The following is a 24,604-nucleotide window of genomic DNA, read 5'->3' as shown; positions in this document are numbered from 1 at the left end:
TGTTCTATATTTTAATAATGCCTAAAAGGCCAGGCCTACATTACAAACCAACTGTGAAAAGGCTCACTGAAACAAAAGCATTTTGAATTGTAGGAACACCAATGATTTTGAAAATAAAAGAACAATGGGCCTGATGCTTCTTCCATTTAAGTCAATGGCAAGACTCCCATTAGACTTTAGTTTCAGGGTTCAGCAGATCAGTTTGAAGTGCTTACATTCAAAACAACACTATATCACCTCCTTTCAGGAAGAAAAACAAACAAACAAACATACAGTAGGAGATGAAATGTCACCAGATCAGAACTATGATTCTTGGTAAAACATGCATGCAGTTGAACTCCTGGTAAAGTAAAACTACAGATCTCAATTCTTTTAGGATAAAATAAGAAGCTGCATTCACCGTAACATAAGCTTAGAGGTTACACCCTGCTGTAACAACCTTGTGTGTTATAAAATACAAGGCATACGCTGAAGGTTAAAGTCCTAGGAGACAGCATAGGCTGCTTTCACCGTGATTTCTGACTAAAAAGTCTTTTGTTCTCTGTCCCAAGCTCCAAGGTTTATCATTTTATTTTTGTAATATTCACCAAGGTTTTTGCCGTGCTTTAACTACATAATGCAAATTCCTAAATATTCCTCTTTTTAAAGAAATCTCAGTAAGGAGGAAATTAATGTTAACAAGCCACATCATACCTCCTGATCAGAATGCGGAAGGTCCCCCTCTCAGGTGTGGATTGTATCCCTCCTGTGCAGATGGGACAGTCAGATACACATGGCAGGCTGGAAGGGAATGGGAGGTTCCATGTTGCAGGTTAACACCGGAGGAGGGAAACAGGGCAGTATCTGGAAAAAATATTACAACAACGTAAGTCCCAAATCATGTTGCAGCTCCACCAGACATAGAAGCAGCAGGGACAGTAGTGTAGACCACCCCTCTGCAACATCGTGGTTAAAATGCTGGTAGCTAGTGGCACTTCAACAGCCTGTTGCTATACTGGTACATGTTACAGAAATGCAGTCTTGGACAACACTTGTTTAATTTAACAAAGCAAGAAAGTATTTCTCACGTTATTTTAAAAGTAACTTTATGTCGCTGATGCCGGTGGGTGTGGAGCTAGGTCACAGGCATACACACACACACACATTCGTTCAATGGCAATGCACTTTGAGAAGAAAATGTTTTGGAGAAGGGTTGAGTGAAAAAATTATAATGGTTTCGCCTGCATAACCTGCCCCGGAAACCAGGGACTATACTGCCTAGAGGGGCAGCTGCTGTGGGTTGGAGTGTGTGTGTTTGTCCATCCGTGTACGTGCATAGCGATGTCCCAGCGCCTGTGCTTGACCAGCTGGCTGTCTGTGCACGGCCTGTGCCTGTGCTCGTTGTGCACCAAGGGGTTCCCCTAGCCCGGGAGGCGGGGCCGACCCGCCCTGTCTCCGCCCAGCCGCCCGCCCCAGGGGGACTCGCTGCCGGCCCGGGCCTAGACCGCGCGCTAGACCGGGGTTTCGCGCACCGGCTGCGGACCGAGCGCCGGGCTAGGGAGACCAGCGGCTGGCGCTGGGCCGCATGGAGCTGCTGGCGCTGCACACGCGGCGGCGGCGGCGGGGGGCGCTGCTCCCGCAGGAGCCGGGAGAACCGGAGCGCGTAAGTTCCGCACCCGGAGGGAGTAGGGCGGTGCGTACGAGTCGCCGCCGCGCCGAGGGCTCCGCGGTTTCCGGCGGCGGGCCGTGCCCCGGCGCGACTGCGGAGCACTCCTGGCTCCGCGGGCACGTTGCCAGGCCCGCAGCGCTCTTCTGCTACCCGGCAGATTCCCGAGCGGCGCTCGCAGCCGCTAACTCCTGGCTGGAGCCCCAGAGACTGAGCTAGCGCTGTAAGCTCCTAGCAGCTGCAAACCCCGCACTTCCCCCTTCCGTTTACACTACTCCCAGTTGTGCTGGGCACTACCCCTCCTTGTCCTTTCCAAAGAGCTCGCTGGCATCCACTCAGATTGGAAGCCCCCCTCACTTTTATTGATGAAAGGTAGTGGCGTCAGATGTATCAGCTTCACCTTGGGCAAATCACTTCCCCGTACCCTGACTCAGTTTCCCCAGCTGTAAAATGTGGATAATGATATTGACCTCTTTCAGCTATGAAAACGAGTTACTTACACTAAAGGGATTAGTCCACCATGGACTTTTAGGTTTCCTGCAAGTTTTGATCCGTTGTGTTGGGCCTTTGGCATACATTTGGCCCTTGACAGCCACCGAGGGATGACCCTACTGAAGACGCTGTATGTAGTATAAGTTGCTATATCCAATATTAACTATATGTTGTGCCCATTCTTGCAATCTTTGCTGAAGCAAATTTCATAGTTACAGCTCTAGTCCCACAGACACTTGTGCTTGTAACTTTACTCACATAGCTTCATGTGATCAAATTCCACATCTGCATATTTGCAGGATTGGAGCACAAATCAACAAGAAGCAATTTGTCTGTGTAAAAACTGCAGGTTTGAGTCCTTAACTCAAGAAAAGCCCTACAAAGAAAGTTTTTGTGATAGTACATGTACAGTAATGGGTATGTTCTCTAGAAATTAAATGAGTATTTGTGTTATAATACAGTCATGTTCTAATTGTTAGTTGTTGCTTAACCTTGAGTAGATATTGATATGAGAGAGAGAGTAAAGGATTGTGGATATTTTGCTCTCAAGACACTTGCAGGAGGAACAATGGAAAAGTCTCATTCATTTTGTTGTAAACGAAGTTTTGCATTGTTTAAGTAAAAGCACTATATGGTTTGAGTGATCCATTAAGGTTAATTTGAGGTTTTCCTCAAATGTAATAGGCTTTGGATAGGTTTCGTGTAAACTAAGAAGTTACTAACAATTAAAAATGTAGTGTCTTAGGTTAGAAGGATAATAAGTGGTGAACTTTCTGAACTATATGCCATTAACTATTGTAATTTGAGTTTATTTGGCTGGAGTTTTGGCTGTTGGCCCCCTAGCGTTAGTACTGAAATATTACTGAACTCTCTAGAGGCCCAACCCTGCATAACCTTCCACACCAATGCGTTCATGCAGAATTTAGCCCTAGCTAAAGTATTGAAGTATTTATTTGTTGTTAGCAAAATTAAAGTTAAAATTGAAATAGAATTACGTGTTTACTTTCACAAGTACACTGATGGTTTGGTTGGACGAACACCTAATGATGAGGATTCCACAACCGCCCTTGGAAGCCTGTTCCAGTGCTTAACTATTTTCATAGTTAGAAAGTACATTTCCTCTATATATGCAAGATCTTGCTGACCTTTTCAATAAGAAAACTGGTAAAATCTGTCATGACCTCTGTCGTCCTCCTTTCCCATTACATACAGGCTACCCATCCACCACTTCAGGTTAGTGGAACCTATTCAATGAAGAAGCAAACATAAAATGAAGCTGGAGGCAAAAATTATATAAGTCATTATGATCCCGAGCCCAACAGCAACATAATAGGCTCACTGTGAGAAAATCATCATTAAGGAAAGAAACAGGACTAACAAACTGATATTTGCTGATTGGAGGAGTTCTGAACCTCTGCTCATGTCCCAGCGTGTGCAGTCACAGGCAGCAGTCAGTATCACACAACTCCGCTAAGGGATATTTATGAACATTGATAACCATTCTGTGGTGAATCCAAAAAAGTAAAAAGCTATCAATAAATCACCATACCTAGATGTTGGTTAAGAACTGGCCGTCCCTCCCTCTGTAATACTGACTGAGCCAAGTAGACATTGCACCACTTAATATTGATTGTAAAACACCCAAGACATGGGCCTTGAGCAGGGAAAACTGTACCAGTTGAATCAAAATAGTGGCTCATAGCGCCTTCCTAGAGCCCATATGTTGCCCATAACACTAGCTCATAAATAAACCATCTGAGCCCTGTAGAATGGGAGGGCACCACACAGGTCAGCCATGAAGACAACTGGGATTGGGTATGTGTAACTCCCCTGGCTGTGTAGGCAATTAGGTCCCATAGTTCTCACAGGATGCTAGTCAACTGCACAATGGAAATGATACATCATAACCAATTATTGCCTCTTGTACTAGAAATCCATGTGTTATGTCAAGCACCCATGTATCACTGGGAGGGCATGCTATTAGTATTAGAGCAGTACACAAAATTTTGCAGACCTGTAGCACATTCCTACCAAGCAGCCAGCATGTAATATTGCTTTAAACAACGCTTCTCGTGGTGGGAGGAACATGCTATGGTTCTTATTCTCCTCTTCTTTTTGGTAGTGAAAGTTAGGAGTAGTTAGCTAAGTTAATTTGTATTGCAAATGAATATCAGGATCCATGACTGCTCATCTGCCTAAACATGAGAGAATAATCTTTAGCAGTTAAGAAAAAGGACATAGTTTGCCACCCAGACGAAGCATGTTGATGCAGATACATAGCACCCTACAGTCAGAGGAATGCAACAGGGCATACTGTAGAACAGTAATACTCAGACCTCAGTGGTTCAGGAGCCAAATTAGCAATCAGCGTTTCCCAAAGGACCACAGTTAGTGTGAATTCATATATATATATATATATTATTCTCACAGCAAAATGACTGACCAAACATTATTTTATCAGCTACAATTGGTTAATAACATAGTAAAAGCATCCCAAATGGTTAATAATTAACTCACACAGTGTTTTAATATCACATCCTGCATAGAGCCACAGGAGATACATTAAAGAGCCACTTGCAGCTCACGAGCCTCAGTCTGAGTATCACTGCTGTAAAACAAAAGTCATCTTCCAAATTACCAACTGCTACCTCACTAGCACATGTCCCCACATAAGTGCTCATATCATTTTGAGGCTTGCCGTCTTTATGAATCAAGACCCTGGGGAGAACAATTGATACAAGTATTGGCTAGACTTGTATCTACTCAACCCCCACTCAACCATCATTCACAGCTGCACCCACAAACCATGAACCATCCTGTATGTGTTACAGAAGTGGTTGTTAAACCCACAGGATGGGAACCAATGACTGCACATCCCCCAGTCCCAGGTTAACATCTGTCATAAGCCAAGAGTCATAGTGTATTAACCTACACATGACTATGACGTACATTAACACAGTTGCTTCCACAGTGCTAACGTATTTCGATGTGCGAAACCTTCCATTCACTAAAACATACACTGAACAGGCACACAGACCATTTAGATACATGCTCTCTGAAAATGTCCATAGGATGATATACTTCTTGCAGCCATGTTGCCCATGGTCAGCACAGACCTGATATGCTATTAAGTGGTTCTACATATATACTATTATTAGCCCTTACGTGGCAGACATACATGCTTCTACTGACACAGCTTTCCTCAGAATTTGTTCTGGCTTTGCAGCTTGTGATGTCCCATCTGTTTTAAAAGGGAATGTTGTATCCCGTATAGTTATTCTCTGAGTGGGTGAGGTCAGTCTGTAGACAGTTTTACTTATTTCTAAGGGTATGTCTAGACTGCCCATGTGGCATCGCTGCCGTGGCAGCACTGTGACATGGGCAGTGTAAATGCTTTATCGCCGGGGGAGAACTGTCCCGGCAATAGAAAAAACCCACCCCAAATGAGCTTTATCGGCTCCTGGCAATAAAGCGTTGTCTATACTGGCGCTTTTCAGTGCTAAAACTTTTGTTGCTCGGGGGGAAGGGGGGGGGGATTTCAAACCCCTGAATGACAAAAGTTTCAGCGCTGAAAGTGGCAGTGTAGACACAGCCTAAATGGTATTGATGAACAAATAGCCGCATTTTAGTTGGTATTCTTCCTTATTACCAGTTGGCAATACTAACAGTATTCACTTGCTACTGTCCTACTTCTGAAATGTCTCACAAGGAGAGTCTGTTAGGAGTTTATTGTTGCATTCTCAGAATAAAAGTTTTAAGCTTGAATGAGTTCATTTCTCTAACCAAATTCATTCCAGGAAGGTGTCTCTCACCTCCTAGCTTGTAAGCATTTTTCTTTATAGTGAGTGCCAGGGCATTCACTTTGGGGAAATTAACAGGAGCCTCAGGACAACTTGTGTTGGTGCTCATATGCTCTTACTCCATTGGTTGATCATGCCTGTTTGAGTGTGACATGAGCAAAAACCTATCTAGTTAGAGGCTAACCTTGTCCATCAGAGAAATACCATTTACAGGTAAGAAAATAAAAGTCTGTTAGTGAACTCTTGCTTTCAAACCCTGTCTGACTATAAGTGAGTAGAATGCATAAGAAAGAAAGAACTTCTCTTTGTTCCTTTTTGAGGTTACACAGCCAGATAATGACTTGTCCTGGCTCAGGCATTGTAGTTTGTCCATGTGCAGTGACAAATAAGTTAGAGAGACCATTTTTCAGAGAGGAGATAAAATTATCCTTTCAGATCCACATGCCAGATCCCAACTTGCATATTCTGCTCTCTCTTTCCTGTGAGAGATCCTTGCATCTAGAGAGCAAATTACTAGTCACAATCCAAAAGGAGAATTTTCCTCTAAAGGAGCAATTTAGTAGCTGCTCATGATTGCAGCACAGGTGTTCTATAAGCCAAGGAAGTGGAAACTAGTTTCTGTTTTAGACTTAAACTAATAGTAAAAGCCCTAAGATTACCACTAGTATTAATGCTGGGAAACTGGTCTTGTTTTATAATTTGCAGAGCATTGTACATAGCTCTACACTTTGTTTTTAAACAGCGAAACTCTTCCCTTTTAGGTTCCTTCTAACATGGAATCTTTGGGCCTGACTGTGGCTATTAAATTGCTGCCTACAAAGGGTGTAGTGTGCATCTACACGGTTCTAGCAGGATCTTCTGGAGGCATCATTCTTGTGGCAGTCAGTACCCTGGGGAGCCCAGAGCAAACTCAGACACTGACATCCTTTCAAAGGGCATGGTGGGCGTTCTGCTGCAGAGAAGGAAAGGTGCCATAATGCTGTCCTCTCTGGAAAGGCTAGCACCACTCTGGATACTAGCCTTCCTCATTCTTTTTACTCTAAGTGCAAAAAGCTAGTTGCTAGGTTCCTGTGCAGGGGGGAAGATTCCTTGTGTCCTCTCTTCTCTCCCTCTTGTCTCATCTTAGCCTCCCTCACACTCCTTTGCACATTATTTGTCTATATGGTTCCCTTTTCTATGTTTGAGTAATTCTTCCTGTATATTATAGGAGCTTGACTTAAGATCGAGCTCTAATTTTTGAGAGGTTCCTTATTAACTTTGTATTAATTTCCAAGTACTTTGACTTAAAGGTTAGCAAAGGGCTCAGTATTCTCTAAGACTGCACGTTGGGAGTCTGTTTTGTACATACTTGCTGTCATCCAGCTGGGACACAGGCTGAGATATACTATAAACAAAAGATAAAACAAAACAACTGCCAGTGTGGTTATTAGTATATACAGGAGAAAAATGTTTGGCAAAGAGAGAACAAATGACAATAGGAATAAGCACTTGACATTGAAGCTTCTAAGAAGATGTTATAAATCTTTCGGTGTGTGTGTGTGTATATATTTAAAATTATAAGAAAGCAGTTGACAGTCTCTCAAAACCATCTGCAATTGCATTTAGCTCAGTTAATTTTTCATATTAGTTCTTGCACCATCTGTATCACCCTTTCATGATCAGTGTATTCTACAAAGACAGGAAATAAACTTGTGGCAACTTCACCAGTACTCAAGGGGAAGAGAGATTTATCTGGAAACCTTCCCCTTTCTCCTCCAAACACTCACACATACTTTGCTCCTAAAAAGATAGGTTGGTGTGTATCTTCTCTATAGAATGATCTGTTCTTTTCTGTCTTTCCTAGGATAGAATGTGACTTGTGTTTCTTGTCTTGAGCCCTGGACCCACATTGGATATAGTGCATAAAGTGATCATTAGATTGAGTTTACCATTCCTGATAAATAAAGGGTCATTCTGATGTAATCTTGCCTAGTAGAAACTAGGCTTTCTGAACAACTGACCTGTTGGGCCTTATTAATTGTAAACTTAATAGATCTTGCATTAACTGGGTTTTGTCCACAGTCAGAATTGATTTATTGGTTTATTGTTCTTCTTCCCTGAGATGATGCTCTGCTGTCATAGAATTTCAGTATAGTTTAGCCTTCTCTGCAGCCAACCTCTCTAGAAACTTCAAGTTCTCTTGGCATCAGTATATGATTTTGTCAGCCAACTACTCTGTATGCTAAATTTCTCTCACTGATATTAAGTATCTTAAATCCAAAAAACAATACCTTGAATTTATTTTTGATAAGCCAAATTTCTTATGATGCATAGCAGTAAATCACTTTTTCCTTTTATCCTTCATCTCATACATCTTGTTAGTTATGTTGCTGTACTGGTATACCATAGCTTTTAATAAAGGACAAATTCTACAACAACAAAAGGGAAGAGGATGTTTTCCCAGTGGAGGGAAGCCTGTCTTTAGAGGACCTTCTCAGACTATGTTATTATATTATTCACTTTCTTAGTACAATACATATTTTACTTTTTGATTTACTTCCCTTACAAATATGCTTTATTCCTCAGTAGTTTTCTTGTTTCAACTGTTCTCCACTGAGGTTCCTGGCGTATTGATCCATTTTATTTTTACATAACAGGATTTTTTTATACATATTCAAATTTTAAATTTAGTTTCTATGCTTCAGGAGCCTGGTTAGTTTGCTGGCAAGTCATCTCCTGCCTATGAAGTTCTTATGCTACTGGGAGAAAAAGAATATTTCACTTGACATTCATTGTGAAGATTGACTCTGTCAATAGACAGTATTGGGATCTGCAAAGCAATCTATGCTAGTGGGCCAATATGTAACACTGATCAACACTGGGGTACAAAGAGGAAAATGTAGAATATTATACCATGATACCACATATTAAAATGTTGCTATTCCTAAAAACAAAGTTGGTTCAAAAAGATATTGGGGGAAATTTTCAAAGCTAAGTTATTTAGAAGCCTAAATCCTATTTTCAAAGGTGACTTAGAGATTCTGGAGCCTAAGTCTCATTGAAAGTCAATGGGACTTAGGATCTGGAATGCCTAAGTCATTTTTGAAAATGGGACTTAGATGCTTTTGAAATTTTTACCCATCCTCATCTTATTCTGTAAAGCCCCTCAATATAATCGGGCTATGGAAATTTTGCACACTTGAGAATTGAACTCAAGATTTTTATCTGTTACAGGCTTTCAGTATTTTTTTTTAATTGCAGTGGACTGTATTTTATGAGGACAGGTAAATATTGCTTTTTATTCTTTTAGAAACGAGTATGCAAGAGTTTAGAGACCGTTCCAAATGAGAGTGATTTTTGCCACCAATTAAATGAATGTGCTATGGATTACTGGACTATGGAGCTGGATTCTAAACAGAAAGGTACCACAGAACAATTTATTCCTCAGACTCCTAAGGAAAAGCCAAATTCAATGGTATGTTTACATCACCAACAATAACTATTTATTAGTAGAACATGTTTAAAATACATTTTATAATAAAATTGCAAATAATTGCTTTTTTTGAGAGTTTTGTGTATGTTTTTGTTAGATTTTTCAAAATCATGGAAGCAAAGGTACTGCCCAGCCTTGCCCAAGATGTATTGCAGGAGAATCTGTAAGTATATTAACCTTCTTCCTGTGACATAAAAGATAGACTTGTTCTTAAATATTAGATCCATAAAACATAAAGTTAATAAAAATCGCAATTACATTTCTCAGGAATAAAGCATGTAAATAAAAAAGGCAGATTGATTTAGTTTTTCCGAGGTATGCTAGCAGAGTACAAACTAATATGTTTCCAGCATCAGGTTGAAAATATAGAGATTGCAAACATATTTTTCAAATTCGCTCTAAAAAGCAGTTTACTGAAGTAACTGAATGCTTTTTAAAGTAAAAATAATACCTAATCTCCTCTTTTCCACTGGTATTTCTCATTAAGATAGTTAAGAAAAGAAAAGTAGAGTCCCTGAACATTTTATTCAGATTTTTAGTAGGTACCTGCTTACTATTTTTAGCTATTGTGCTGAATATATCAGCGATGGTGTAATGCTTTGGGGGTTCACACAGGCCAGTAAGGCATTCTGTCACTTCCTGCCCTGTAACCTTGGGTGCCTCTGTGCTATGCAGCTTTGGCTCAGAGTCCTGACACCTGCAACATGCTCACAGCACCATGGTCTCCCCTGGCCAGCCCAGTTACTCCTTGCAGGGTGACCCCAACAACCCTTGCAGTTCAAGTCTCCCCAAAACCATTTCCCTCTTACTGGATATTCACAGAGGTAACACCGAGTTTGCTGCCTCCAAAGAACCAGTACACACAACAGCTCGTTAGATCAGCTGGAGTTATACCCAATACCACCGTATCACCCAAACACAGATGGTATGTAGTAAAACTAAGAATATGTTTCTTAAGAAAGAGCATAGGTTTAAGTGATTTCAAGCAAGAGTGAAAGAGATATGAAAGGGTTACTAACAAAAACATCATGCTCTCTAGTGTCTAAAACTTAATTCTAGCAAAGTATAGCTTTGTCTAACAGTTTTTTTAACTCACACCAAGTTGTCAGCATTTTCCAGCCTGTTTAGCAGGACCCATCTTTCATAAATACAAAGCACTGGCTTCTTTCTTCTCTCAGCTGATGGACACCCCAAAGTTTTTCAGCAGTTCCTTATGTCTCCAAAGTTTATCTTTGTCTTCGGGGTCAGGAAGCCCTCCTAGGGACTCAGCTTTCTGTGTCCACCAGGGAGCCTGTGCCATCTTAATTTTGCAGTCCCCTCTGATTTACAATGCAAATGATCTTGATGGAATCTGCATTGCAAATGAATAGCCCAGTTGTCCTTGTCTCTGGTCACACCTGGCTTGATTTGCAGTTGAGCCAGAGGTGTTTGCCTTTCTTCTTTGTCTGGGGGTGGGGGAAACTGTTTTGCCTCCTTTGTCTGCTTACAGACTATGAAAAGTATAAGAGAGTACTCATAGTTTTAAAAACAGCATTGTAACATTTCACAGTGATATTAATGTCCAGTGTATTAATTTTCAAATGATATTACAAGACACCTTTTAAATAAATATAGTAGAACTTCAGAGTTACGAACACCAGAGTTACAAACTGACTGGTCAACCACACACCTCATTTCGACCCGAAGTATACAGTCAGGCAGCGGCAGAGAGAGAGACACAAAAAAGGCAAATACATACAGTACTATGTTAAATGTAAACTACTAAAAAAAAAATAAAGGCAAAGTTTAAAAAAAAATTGACAAGGTAAAGAAACTGTTTCTGTGCTTGTTTCATTTAAATTAAGATGGCTAAAAGCAGCATTTTTCTTCTGCATAGTAAAGTTTCAAGTCAATATTCAGTTGTAAACTTTTGAAAGATCAACCATACTATTTTGTTCAGACTTATGAACATTTCAGAGTTACAAACCACCTCCATTCGAGGTGTTGGTAACTCTGAGGTTCTCCTATAGCACGACAACAGTGTGAGAAATGTACTGTTACATACGAGGGAGGCCCTAGCCATCTAGCATTGGGGTGCTCTTAGGGTCACAGATGGGCAAAAGAGGAAGTGCTGTCTCTACAGTGTCATTTCCTACCAGATCCCTCAGGAGATTTACCATGCATTGGACATCCACACACCAAGCTTACAGGGAAGTCCCTAAAAATGTATTACTCTGAGAGTTACTATTACATTTTGTTTGCACTCTCTGCTGTTGAATCCATCCAAGCAGAGTTCCACAAGAGCAGCCAGCAGGAGAATGGGAGGGATATGTAAATGGAGTCTTAGTCAGTCAATCTTGAGGAGAAGGTTGAACATCTAGGGCAGTGACACTCAGGCCTGGGCTACACTAGGGGGAGGGTTCGAACTAAGATACACAACTTCAGCTACGCTATTCGCGTAGCTGAAGTTGAAGTATCTTAGTTCAACTTACCTGGCCGTCCTCACGAGGTGGAGTACAGGCATCAATTCGGGGATCGATTTATCGCGTCTAGACCGATCCGGCGGGTAGTATAGACGTACCCTCAGACTGAGACTCGAGAGTGGCTCTTCAATGTGTCTCCTGGGGCTCTTTGCAGCACATGATATTAAAACACTGTGTGATTTAGTTATTAACCAATCAGGATGCTTTTACTATGTTATTAACCAATTGTAGTTGATAAAATAATAATACTTGATCAGTCATTTTGCTGTGAGAATTATATAGATAAACTAAATATTTCCCATCATACTGTTTAAATATGAATATATCATACTATAGTAAATGAAACAATGAATTCACACTGCTTTGGCTATTTTGGGTAATGTTGATCGCTAACTTGGCGCTTGAACCACTAAGGTCTGAGTACACTGCTCTACAGCCAAAATGCTTCTGAAATAAATGTAGTCAAACTTTACTAATTCTGGGTCACTGAGAACGAAAATGATGCTTAAAATTGTTGATTGGCTCTAGTTTTCAAGATATGCTATTGGGTCAGTATATACAACCCTTGACTTGGGAATGGCGGAGGATAAGTGAGTTATAAAGGGAAGGGATCTCAATTTAAACCAGAAATGACTAAAATACATCTTTGACTGGATCTATGAATAAATCTATGACTGGGTTTGGACAGTACTTGCTTTTTAGGCAAAACAATGAATGATGCAATCTGAAGCTGGTATTGCATCATACATGATATGAATTGCATCATGTTATTCCTAGAAGTCATGGATGATGCAATCATAACAAAGCTTACATCACTCTGCTGAACAAATTGCCCTATATCAGCTCTAGAAATCATACAGTGTCGTGCTCTCTTATTTGTCAGTGTTTGATTTTGCAAAGGGACACATTTCTGTTTAGCCAGAGTGAGCAGAGATGCCTCATACTTGTGTGAACAGTGCAGATAACTTCTGCTATGTTTGTGGTGAAGTGACTTTTGCATCACAAAAACGCAGTATAACCACTATGGTTAAGAAAGCCTATCACCTTTATTTTGGCTGCAAAATTGGAGATCAGGACAAGAGGTGGGCCCCACACATATGCTGCAACACTTGTGCAACAAATCTTCGCCAGTGGTTGAACAGGAAAAGGAAATCTATGCCTTTTGCAGTGCCAATGATTTGGAGAGAGCCAACAGATCATACCAGCAATTGTTACTTCTGCATGGTGCCTCCAGTTGGGAAAGGTGTGTCAAAGAAGAAAAAGTGGACTGTGCATTATCCAAATATTCCATCAGCTATACGCCCAGTACCCCACGGAGAAGGACTGCCGGTTCCTGATGCACCAGAATCATTCTCACTTGAGTCAGACGAGGAAGAGGATGAAACTTCTGGTCCTGAACCATCAATGTCACAGGACCCACATTTTCTCCCATCCTCCTCCTCTGAACCACACCTCATAACACAAAGTGAACTGAATGACCTTGTCAGGGATTTGGAACTACCCAAGAGTAAGGCAGAGCTGTTGGGCTCCAGACTACAGCAGTGGAATCTCCTGGCAAGTGATGTTAGGGTTTCCATGTTCCGTGACCGTCAAAAGGATCTTGTCCCATTCTTCTTCATGGAAGGTGATCTTGTAGCCTGCAACAACGTCGATGGTGTGATGGCAGCTCTCAACATCGTTCACGATCCAGATGAGTGGAGACTGTTCATTGATTCATCGAAGACGAGTCTTAAAGCTGTTTTACTGCATAATGGCAATGTTTTGCCATCAATTCCAGTTGGTCATGCAGTCCATATGAAGGAAACCTATGACAACATGAAACAACTTTTGAGGTGCATAAACTATGACCAACATCAGTGGCAGCTTTGTGGCGATTTGAAGGTTGTTGCTCTCTTGCTTGGTCTGCAGACTGGATACACAAAGTACTGCTGTTTTCTCTGCGAATGGGATAGTCGTGCAAGAGATTCCCACTACATCAAGAAAGATTGGCCACTCCAACAGTCATTGGAGCCTGGGAGGAAAAGTGTTCAGCATCCACCACTTGTTGAATCAAGGAAGATTTTGTTATCACCCTTACACATCAAGCTGGGTCTGATGAACTTTGTCAAGGCCATTGGCAAAACACAAGCAGCTTTCAAGTACCTCCGTGGAAAATTTCCAAGGTTAAGTGAAGCTAAGATAAAGGAAGGTGTCTTTGTTGGTCCTCAGATTCGTGAACTTCTTTGAGATAATGCATTTGACCATGCACTGCGTGGCAAGGAAAAGACGGCATGAAAAGCCTTCCAGTTAGTGGCAATAAATTTTCTCGGAAACAACAAGGCAGACAACTACAGGTTGGTGGTGGAAAACCTCCTCAAGGCATACAAAAGCCTTGGTTGCAACATGTCACTAAAGATACATTTTTTGCACTCTCATCTAGATTTTTTTCCACCGAACTGCGGAGCAGTGAGCGACGAGCACGGCGAGTGATTTCACCAGGACATTGCAACAATGGAGAAACGCTATCAGGGCAAATGTAGCCCATCAATGCTTGCAGACTATTGCTGGACAGTGACAAGAGATGCTCCATTTAATGAATACAAGAGATAAGCCAAGAAGCGCCGAGTAGACACTGAATAGGACTAAACTATGTACATAGTAGTTTTTTGCCTTTTGTTTCATAATAAATTTTATTTATATAACCCTTTTGCTGATTTTTAAAGTGTTACATAAACAGGACAGGTGAAATATTATCATGTAAAGCAACCATAAACACATGAAAAGACCTAGGTTTACAATTTATGATTAAAACTCTACTATCTACACAATATACATAGACGTAAACTGTAAAAACTTAAATATCTTAGAAACAGTAGCCAATCAATTGTTTTAATTGTCATATTTGAATTCAGCACATCAAAATACATAATAAATAGCACATTTTATCTCTGAAGCAGACGACTTCTCAAAAATTGTAGACCAGTGGTATCACTGATCTAGGGTGAAATCCTGGACCCAGCTAAATCAGTGGCAAAACTGCTGTTGACTTCAATAGGGCCAGGATTCCATGCCTAGAGTCAAAAGTTGCAACATTAGTTGTCAACATTGGATTAAGCTTTAATCACCTTTTTAAAATAATTAAATAAAAGAAGCCTGTTATAGATCTCAGTCCAATGAGGAACAAGCATCTCCTGTAGGGCACAGATTTTTAAAGGTATGTAGGCACCTAAAGGTGCATCAAATTCCTACTGGGATTTTCAAAAGCACATAGGTATCTAACTTCTGTTGATTTCAATGTGAGTTAGGCAGGTAGGCACCTTTAAAAATCCCAATAGGCACCACTGCATATCTGTAGACACCTAAATATCTTTAAAAATCTGCCCTTGACTATCTTCCCCTCCCACTGAAGTCACTGAAAATTGAAGAATCTGTTCTATTAATCAGCTTGAATTATCAAGTTTTGTAAGCTTTTGTTGTGAACATATTGCCTGTTCTTTCTCGACATGCAAACTGTAAAGTGCATCCTTGGATCAAAACCCAAATTGTTTTAGAATGTTACTTCCATTTTAGAGAAGTCACTCTTTGACCTCTAACTTTTTTAAATGGTTTTCAGAATTACAAGTGCCAGCATTAGTGTTAATAAGATTCTTCAGTTTTAATGTGAAACTAATTTTTGATGAATTACACAGTTGCAAATTAGTACTGGAATACATTATACCCAGCTTTAGGTAATATTTGTGTATACCTCTTAATTTCAAATAACAATTTCTATTTTGGCAGTAGTATTAGAAATGCAGTAGTCTTGTGCTTCTCTTCATTACATTTTACATCAGTAAATGTAAGAACAAATTTATGAGCCCCAAAAAAACCTTGCCAGGTAAAATTCAGCCCTTGTGTAAGTGGTTGCATCTATGAAAGGCTAATACCATGGATGATCTGTTCATGTTGCTCTTAAATTTAGAGCATTCAGTAGACATATCTGATAGTGGAAAAGAGAGTTTTCTTTATCCTAGTCTATTCTTAATAGCTCTAGTTTTCCTATATAGAAACACCACAATTCCAAAACGGAAGATTTATTTCCCACCGTATATTTCAGCTTGCAAAACATAAGAATTTCAAATTATAGCTTTACAGGGCTTCTCTTTTACTCTTCTAGGTAAGTTTGCCCACCCCAGAATGGATAAATACTTTTCCTAGTTAAAGCAGAGCAATTTTAAAATGTCTGGATCAAGTGAAACTATAATGTCTTCAATGTGCCATGAGGCGATTAGGAACAAAAGCATTAGTCCATGCTTGATACAGGAGATCATATTGTCAGTGGAGGCAGAGGTCAAGGATTAAAATGTAATGGGTTTGACATGGATTACTTAAAGATCAGCATGTATAGTATGACTCCCTCATTACGTCCTGTTTGACTAATTAGCTACTTCTGGCCAATATCATAAGAGAAGAAAATACACATATTTTGATCAATTGATCAGGAACCAAATTGGTACATAATTTTCATTCACAAAACAATTTTAAATTGCAGTGTATCAGACTACAGTATAAAGCCTAGCAAAGGTGTTACTAGCTCAGCTAACTAGTAACTTTCTGCAAGTTCAAATTTCACCTTAAAAGATTTAAAGGATTGTCATTCACGGAGATCCAATTTTGATACCTTTCAAAATAATTACTCTGGAAATATCGCTCCAATATCTGGCTGTAACAAGGAGGAGCCCAGATGTGGGAAGAGATAAAGCATGGCTCTATTGATTTTACAAGGAATAACATAAGATATGTTAAAGTCACATAAGAAGCTGTACAGTCTACAGTTAAAGCGGAGTACAAATGAATTAAAGTAAAATATGGCAGCTAGATTGGGGTAAATCAGACACAAAGCCTAATGGGCTGAGACAGCCCTTTTGTGGTTGTGGTTAGTGGTGGACCTTTTATAAGCACTGTGTTTTGCACTGGGAAATCCTGATTTTATGCAGTTTATGGGGAATGTAAAGAACTTGACTAACATCAGCAATTCATGAATACTTCCACTTTTAGGTCTGCACTTAAAAGTGTAGAGAGGACAGGATTCAAGCTTAAACTGGTTAGTCAATATAGGAAGGGGCAAGGTAAAAATTATATTTAAATACTGTGCTGTGAAAAAAATGCAACTCTATTAAACCAGTACTGGGGGTGGGGTGAGGAGAAGTTTTTATTTCAACAGTTACTACTTTTAAGCATTCTCTGGACCAGATTTTGAATGTGAGAGAAGGGAGGCGGGGTGGGAATGCACAGGTGAAAAATGTTTTGAGATAAATTTCCAATCTTGTTTGAATTACTTTTAAGAAAAATCCTTTATATTAGGCTACACAGTGTGAGAGGGTCATTTTTGTTCGATCTGTGTGTAAAATATGTACCCACAAATAGTTTATTTAGTCATGTAAAAATGTATACATAAAAATGCACAAGATAATTTAAAATAAGTCCCCAGCGAGAAAATAAAACCTTATCCCACTTGGACTGTGCTAATATATTTTATATTTAATCAAAAGAGAATGATTTCTAACATGCTAACAGTTACCAATGAGATGTTAAAATTGTCGGTATATTGTATGCAATTCTGTTGTATACTTTTTTGCATGCATAACATTTTAACCTGACATATGAAAGTCTTATCCAAAATAGAACCATGTTACCAATAAAAATTACATTGAAAAACTTCCTTGATTATCCATTGTCCACTAAGTCATTCAGATGATCAAGGTATGATGCTTTTAGTTGTACACTGTCTATTTCTCTTTGACCAAAGAGTTTCATTGCACAATGACAAAAATGCTGCACCAATTTTAAATTAGGTTTTGTTTTGTGACGTGTGAAACTTTGTCATTTCAGGGACACTTCAACCATATTATGGGCTTCTAGAAGAAGAGAGCCTGCAAAGCAGCAATGTTCAGTTTCTGTTTTTAAAACGTAAGAACATGCATGTGTAAATGCCGTACAGCTGGATTTCTGTACACACTCATTCAATTAATGTGGATCTAGATTTGTTATACATTATGTAAGATTTTGTGCGTTATGTTGTATTTTTAATACAAAAATCCATATTCCTTTGTTTTTATAGTTTAACAAGTTATTAGTTCAAATAACTTCCATCTTGATCCTTCCTTCCTACTCCCTCCCCAAGGCCCTTCACGCAGGCTAGTATTTCATTCAGACATAGGTCTTTTTAGTAGTGGGTAAAGAAAGTCATGAAAGTAGGTCTGATTTTGCTTTGTTATAGGAGTTTAGTTAGCACAGTGTTGGTCCAATCCTGCAAATCCTTAGTCCTCTTGCTCCACTTTCTGTTCCTTTTGGGCACCTACTGGGACACTGGTAGTGACCATCCTTATGCTCAGATGAGAACAGGGACTGCATTTGTGGCCGAGCTTTTTCTAGAAGCCCGTACAGAGTGACAAAGCAGAGGTTCTCTTTACACACACACACACACACACACACCAAAAACATATCCCCCATCCATTTTTAAGAACTTTCCACTTATTTATAAATGAACACAGTTTTACACACACACCTATCTCTGAAAGAGAAATATTATTTTTGCAACATTCCAGCATGTGAAATTGAATGGTAGCACCTGTGCTATGCAGTTCCCTGTTCAAAGCTGCCAAGGACACAACCAGTTTGCCACTGCTTGACTCTAGTAGGGAAGACTCACTTGTTATCCAGTTGTTGGTTTGGTTGCTGGATCTTGGCCACTGCTGAAATTGTTTGAACATTATTTTAAATCTCCATTTCTTGGCAGTATTAATTATTTACATTTCATTTTTATCATATGTATTATATTAAAGTTTTCAGGCAACCTAACATAGGGCTCAATAATGACAGCAGAGTGAGGATGAGGGGTGGATGCACTGTCCCAAGGGTTGATCTGAGAGGAATTCACTAGTAGAAGGTTCTGGAGCAGAGGAGGTATAGCCAGCATATTGGGCTCCTGCGTGGGAGGCTGATGGACATATGGCCCAAACTCTTAACTCTCTTTTGCTGTGTCATACCCCAGAAGGTGCACACAGAGAAATCTCTGAGCTACAGTTGCCTCGCTGCTGCTCAAGGGAGGGCTTCCTTTAAGCAGCCAGTCAAACAGTTTAGCCCAAAACAAAGATTATGGGCCAGATCTTTCACTCTAGTTAACCTATGATCAACACAGGACCCGACGAGGCAGTAGGGCAGAGTTGGCATTCGAACAATATTCTGCCTCCGCAGTTCTGGGAGCATCCAGGGACAAGTTCAACTCCCAGAGCAACTTAGAACTGCAGCCCTGAAGCCCAGGCTTACACCAGGCTGGTATTAGCCCTCTAAGGGCTAGTATACAGCCAGGGATTGACGGGGCACAAGACATTCAAGCCAAGTCCCCTTCAACCTGCTAGAATGCCCTTTGTGTTGGGTGGAGGTAGAAGGAGCAGGTGGTGTAGGGCTGGCTGTTTCTTAAAAATATATTAATCTTAAATAAATTGATACCACATTGATGGACAGACGCCATCTAAAGAGCAAAGGCAGACAGGCAATAAGCATGACTAGGCATGAGTTTCTCTGCAATAATAGTACAAGTAGATGGTCGAAGGTACAAAGGCATCTGAAAGTTCAGTTATTGCACAATGACTCAAACCCTCTTGTGTTTTATTAAGTAAGGTCTGGTCCACTCCTAAAATTTATGTCTATCTAGCGATATCACTCCTGGGGTGTGAAAAATTCACACCCCTTAGAGATGTAGTTAAGCCAGTTAATTTCCCCGTGTAGAAACCACTAGGTCAATGAAGGAATTCTTCCATCAACCTGGCTGCCGCCTCTCAAGGGGTCGCCTCTCTACAACTATTGAAAAACCCATTACCTCACTGTAGCAAGTGTCTACACTTTCGTGCTACTGCAGCACAGCTGCAGAACCATAGCTGTGCCACTACAGCACCAATAGTGTAGATAAGCCCTAAATGTAATCATGGGTATAACAATGTATAGCTAAAGAAAAGATAGGGCTAAAACAACATGTAACCAAGGAAGAGACGGGGCAAAAGCAGACTTGACTCTCCTCAGGAATGAGTTTGTGCCAGTATATATTATAGCAATAGCGTGTCACCAGTTTTAAAACATTGGAAGATACGTCCTTATGTATTATCAATTTGGAGAGATGCTCATTTGAATTCTTTCAGTGAATTATTGATAACGTCCATGCACATTTCTTCTGTTTGGCCTAAACTGTTGATCTTTAATTAATTCTGTTATGAGATGTGGCAAAAATGAAGGTCCAAGTATTGTTCACTGTGCCCTTCATAATTTTTATATCATGTTCCCGCTAACTCTTCTCCCTTCAGGCTATACAATACTTGGTTTTTGTAATATCTCACCTTACAGAAATCACAAGGATTGGTCCCAGTCCTTGGCTGTATTACAGAGGGTTGATTAAGTTATACTAGGGTTTGATTATAATGGGTTTTTTATCATTGCTGCTGCACAGTGGGAAGGTATTTCATTATGTTATCCACAATGACTCCCAAGACTTCATCCTTGGACTATACTATACCTGTTGAGCCCAACAACATGAGAATTTTAGATTGTTCTTACCACTCTTGCTTGTAACACGAGCATGGGCCTGTTTCACCACTGCCCTGCATCTTGTGTGGTCACTTACAACAGAGCAGAGGAATAATATGCTAGCAAATCAGACTGGTCGCATTTTACATCTCTTTGCACTGTCTCGTCCTTTAGTGTTTCAGCGATAGTGTTATTCATTTGAATAGACTTATATGTACTGAACATCTAAGTGCTACAGTTCAGAAAGTAAATGGGATAAAATCATAAAAACTGTACACAAATTTCAGAATAGGTTGTAACAAAAATAGTTAACATACAGTTAACTTTTGCACTGTCTAGCAACAGTATGAGATGTCTGTATTTAGGAGCAATACTAGGGCTGTCAATTAATCGCAGTTAACTCATGCGATTAACTCAAAAATATTTTTTTAATCACGACTAATCACAGTTTTAATTGCATTGTTAAACAATAGAATACCAATTCAAATTTATTACATATTTTTGGATGTTTTTCTACATTTTCAAATATAATGATTTAAATTACAACACCGAATACAACGTGTACAGTACTCGCTTTATATTATTTTTATTACAAATATTTGCACTGTAAAAATGATAAAATAAATCATATTTTTCAGTTCACCTCATACAAGTACTGTAATGCAATCTCTTTATTGTGAAAGTGCAACTTATAAATGTAAATTTTTTTTTTACATAATTTCACTCAAAAACAAAACAATGTAAAACTCTAGAGCCTACAAGTCCACTCAATCCTACTTATTCAACCAATTGCTAAGACAAATAAGTTTGTTTACCTTTATGGGAGATAATGCTGCCCTCTTCTTATTTACAGTGTCACCTGAAAGTGAGAACAGGCGTTCGCATGGCACTTTTGTAGCCAGCATTACAAGGTATTTACATGCCAGATATGCTAAACATTCGTATGCCCCTTCATGCTTCGGCCACCATTCCAGAGGTCATGCTTCCATGGTGATGCTGCTCATTAAAAAAATAATGCATTAATTACATTTTGACTGAACTTCTTGGGGGAGAATAGTGTCTCCTGCTCTGTTTTACCCGCATTCTGCCATATATTTCATATTATAGCAGTCTCAGATGATGACCTAACACACGTTGTTCTTTTAAGAACTCTTTCATTGCAGATTTGACAAAACCCAAAGAAGGTACCAATGTGAGATTTCTAAAGATAGCTACAGCACTTGACCCAAGGTTTAAGAATCTGAAGTGCCTTCCAAAATCTGAGAAGGACGAGGTGTGGCACATACTTTCAGAAGTTTTAAAAAAGCAACACTCTGATGCAGAAACTACAGGACCTGAACCACCAAAAAAGAAAATCAACCCTCTTCTGGTGGCATCTGACTCAGATGATGAAAGTGAACATGCATTGGTCTGCACTGCTTTGGATCGTTATTGAGCAGAATCTGTCATCAGCATGGACGCATGTCCTCTGGAATAGTGGTTGAAGATGAAGGGACATATTAATCTTTAGCGCATCTGGCATGTAAATATCTTGTGACACCGGCTACAGCAGTTCCATGCGAATGTCTGTTCTCAGTTTCAGGTGACATTGTAAACAAGAAGCGGGCAGCATTATCTCCTGAAAATGTAAACAAACTTGTTTGTCTGAGTGACTGGCTGAACAAGAAGTAGGACTGAATGGACTTGTAGGGTCTAAAGTTTTACATTGTTTTATTTTTGAATGCAGTTATTTTTTGTAAATAATTCTACATTTGTAAGTTCAACTTTCATGATAAAGAGATTGCATTACAGTACTTGTATGAGGTGAACTGAAAAATACTTTTTTTTTTGTTTTTTACAGCCCAAATATTTGTGATAAAAAAATTAATATAAAGTGAGCAGTGTACACTGTGTTCTGTGTTTTAATTGAAATCAATATATTTTAAAATGTAGAAAACATCCAAAAATATTTAAATAAATGGTATTCTATTATAGTTTAACAGTGCAATTAATCACGATTATTTTTTAATCATGCGATTAATCGCGATTAATTTTTTTAATCGCTTGACAGCCCTAAACAGTATTATAAAACTGTTGAAGAAAAAGCTCACCTAGCTAAGTGATGACAATTATGAACTGATCTAATCTACTATGCTTTAACAAATTAGAGAATGAAGTCCTTCCAGCCTATTTCAACCCTCTCCTGCCACTGTGAGTTTTCAAATAGTGTTGTGTAAACCAGTTGCCTCTACCAGTTCACGTAATACATATGATTGTTGTAAAATACAGAATAGTTGTATAAAGCAGAATATAGTGTTCCCTTCTGTTCCTCAGAGAAGGGCCCATTAAGACTTGCTTAGATCTTGCCACTTAGACCTTGCCTGCTTAGACCTTGCCACTTCTTCATGAATGAGGAATGTCATTTTAACTTTCGCATCCTCCCCTCTTACTTTTCCATGCCAATTTTCTCTAGTCCTTTGAACACCGTACGTTATTACTGTGCTTTAGTTCTGGATATCACCTAATTCTCTTGCCTCTTAAGTAAACCTTGAGACCTGAGATTACAATTTGCACTGAAATTATAGGTCATTTCAGATCTGCATTTTTAGTCACCTTGTAACTCTGATACTTCCACCTTTTTTCAGGGTCTACAAAACAAACAGAAAAAATTTGTCAACCATTCCTCTGATGCTAATCTACAGTCTTGCTACTTTTGATTAGCATTGGTGGCTTTACTGTACATGAAGTAGGTTCTTCAGTAATCAAGGTTTTATCAAAATTACTTCTCAGATTAATTCACATTGTGAAAGTACATTCATCCTAATTTGTAATGGCATCTACTAGCAATCCTCTTAATACTTTTTTTCTTAATGTAGTTTACAGTAAAATATTGAAAAGCTTCTGGGATGTAAAATTATAAGAGGAAGGTATGCTGCATATTTTTTAAAATCACAGCAGCCTAGGAGTGCCATTTTACCACCCATTGTTTTGAACTTGTAGTGTATTGCACATAGCCAGAAGCCCTAACATTAATTTAGCCAGCCTACTTGTGTTCCTGGGGATGCTACTAGCTGCTGTTTAATAAAATACTTCTGTGTAGATGCAAATCCAACTTTATGTATCGTGTCCATAACCATTTGTGAAACACCTAGTATAGTTAAGCATCACTTTCTTGGGCCCTATTGTATTCCCTTGATTTTCATGAACTAGAAAATATGTAAAAGTCCATTGCAGAAATTGAGTGGGTGATTTTTCATTTCCATATCTGAAGCTTTAGGGCAACTCTGGGCTGCTTTGTAGTATGTTTACATGCTAAAATGGTTTTGAAATTTCCCACCCCCCAATGGAATATGGAATGTGTGTCTAAACAGGCCGGTATGAAAACCTTTTGAAAATGAGATCTTTTAATATATTAAAGACATAACAATAGTAATTTTTTTTTAATGTATTGTATTTGTCATCCAGTTCCAGGCTTGCCATCAGTCAGAATGGTAAAGCTGTTGTAATGGGTACAGACAAATACAATACAGATTTGGAGAGGTAAGCATTCTTCAGAGAAGACTTGTGTTAAATCTGCACTAGAACCACAAAATTATTGTTTTGAGAGTTTTACTTACCATATAATATATCACTGTGGTATTTTGATTTTATTGGTAATGTTATATACACTTTATATTTCCTAATGTTTATGCTTTTGTACACAAAATAACCTGTGAGAGGTACATTTGAATGTGTATAGCAATACACAGACTTGTTTCCTGGTTTTAATCCAGATATAACTGATACAATCTAATATTTTTATCTGATCTTTTTTAACTTTGTATTTTGTAAATTGCTGTTCACAAAAGCAGTAATATTAAACACCACCTTGGCTTAAAAGTGTGAAAGTGACTGTTTTTCCTTCACGTTCCCATTCATAATCAAGTTACACTCTTCAGATGGTTGAAATGTATAGATAAATGTACACCATTTTTATTTTGTACACCACTGTAGAGCTAAGTGCCGTTTCCCCATCTCATGCCAGAAAGTTCAATCCCTGGTCTAGTGTAATCACATATGAAACTACTAACATTTCAAAACAAGCTCACTTCACTCAAGCTCTGTTTTAATAAAGTCCCAAACAGCATCACCCCACCTACACTCTGGGTCAATGGCAAAAGAAAATATCTCCAGCAAATATACATAAAGCCTTCCATCCTAACTTTCCCCTTACTCC

At 39.3% G+C, this 24,604-nt stretch overlaps 1 protein-coding gene across 1 annotated transcript; it reads left to right on the top strand.

The window, feature by feature from the left end:
* The first annotated feature begins 1,456 nt into the window (after positions 1-1,456).
* Positions 1,457-18,321, top strand: CUNH10orf143 (chromosome unknown C10orf143 homolog). Its single transcript, XM_024213276.2, has 4 exons — positions 1,457-1,642; positions 9,227-9,391; positions 9,507-9,572; positions 17,722-18,321. Exons 1-4 carry the CDS (start codon positions 1,565-1,567, stop codon positions 17,749-17,751), a joined length of 339 nt encoding a protein of 112 aa, XP_024069044.1. The 5' UTR covers positions 1,457-1,564; the 3' UTR covers positions 17,752-18,321.
* The last annotated feature ends 6,283 nt before the right edge of the window (positions 18,322-24,604 follow it).

This window comes from Terrapene carolina, unplaced genomic scaffold (genome assembly GCF_002925995.2).
Source record: "Terrapene carolina triunguis isolate 2854851 unplaced genomic scaffold, T_m_triunguis-2.0 Scaffold95, whole genome shotgun sequence".
Lineage (NCBI taxonomy): Eukaryota > Metazoa > Chordata > Testudines > Emydidae > Terrapene > Terrapene triunguis.
This window is presented reverse-complemented; position numbering and strand designations above follow the sequence as displayed.

Coding starts and splice junctions, on each gene's coding strand:
- CUNH10orf143 (XM_024213276.2), top strand. CDS start 1,565: ATGGAGCTGCTGGCGCTGCACACGCGGCGGCGGCGGCGGGGGGCGCTG. Junction 1,643..9,226: donor AGCCGGGAGAACCGGAGCGC/GTAAGTTCCGCA, acceptor TTATTCTTTTAG/AAACGAGTATGCAAGAGTTT. Junction 9,392..9,506: donor AGGAAAAGCCAAATTCAATG/GTATGTTTACAT, acceptor TGTTTTTGTTAG/ATTTTTCAAAATCATGGAAG.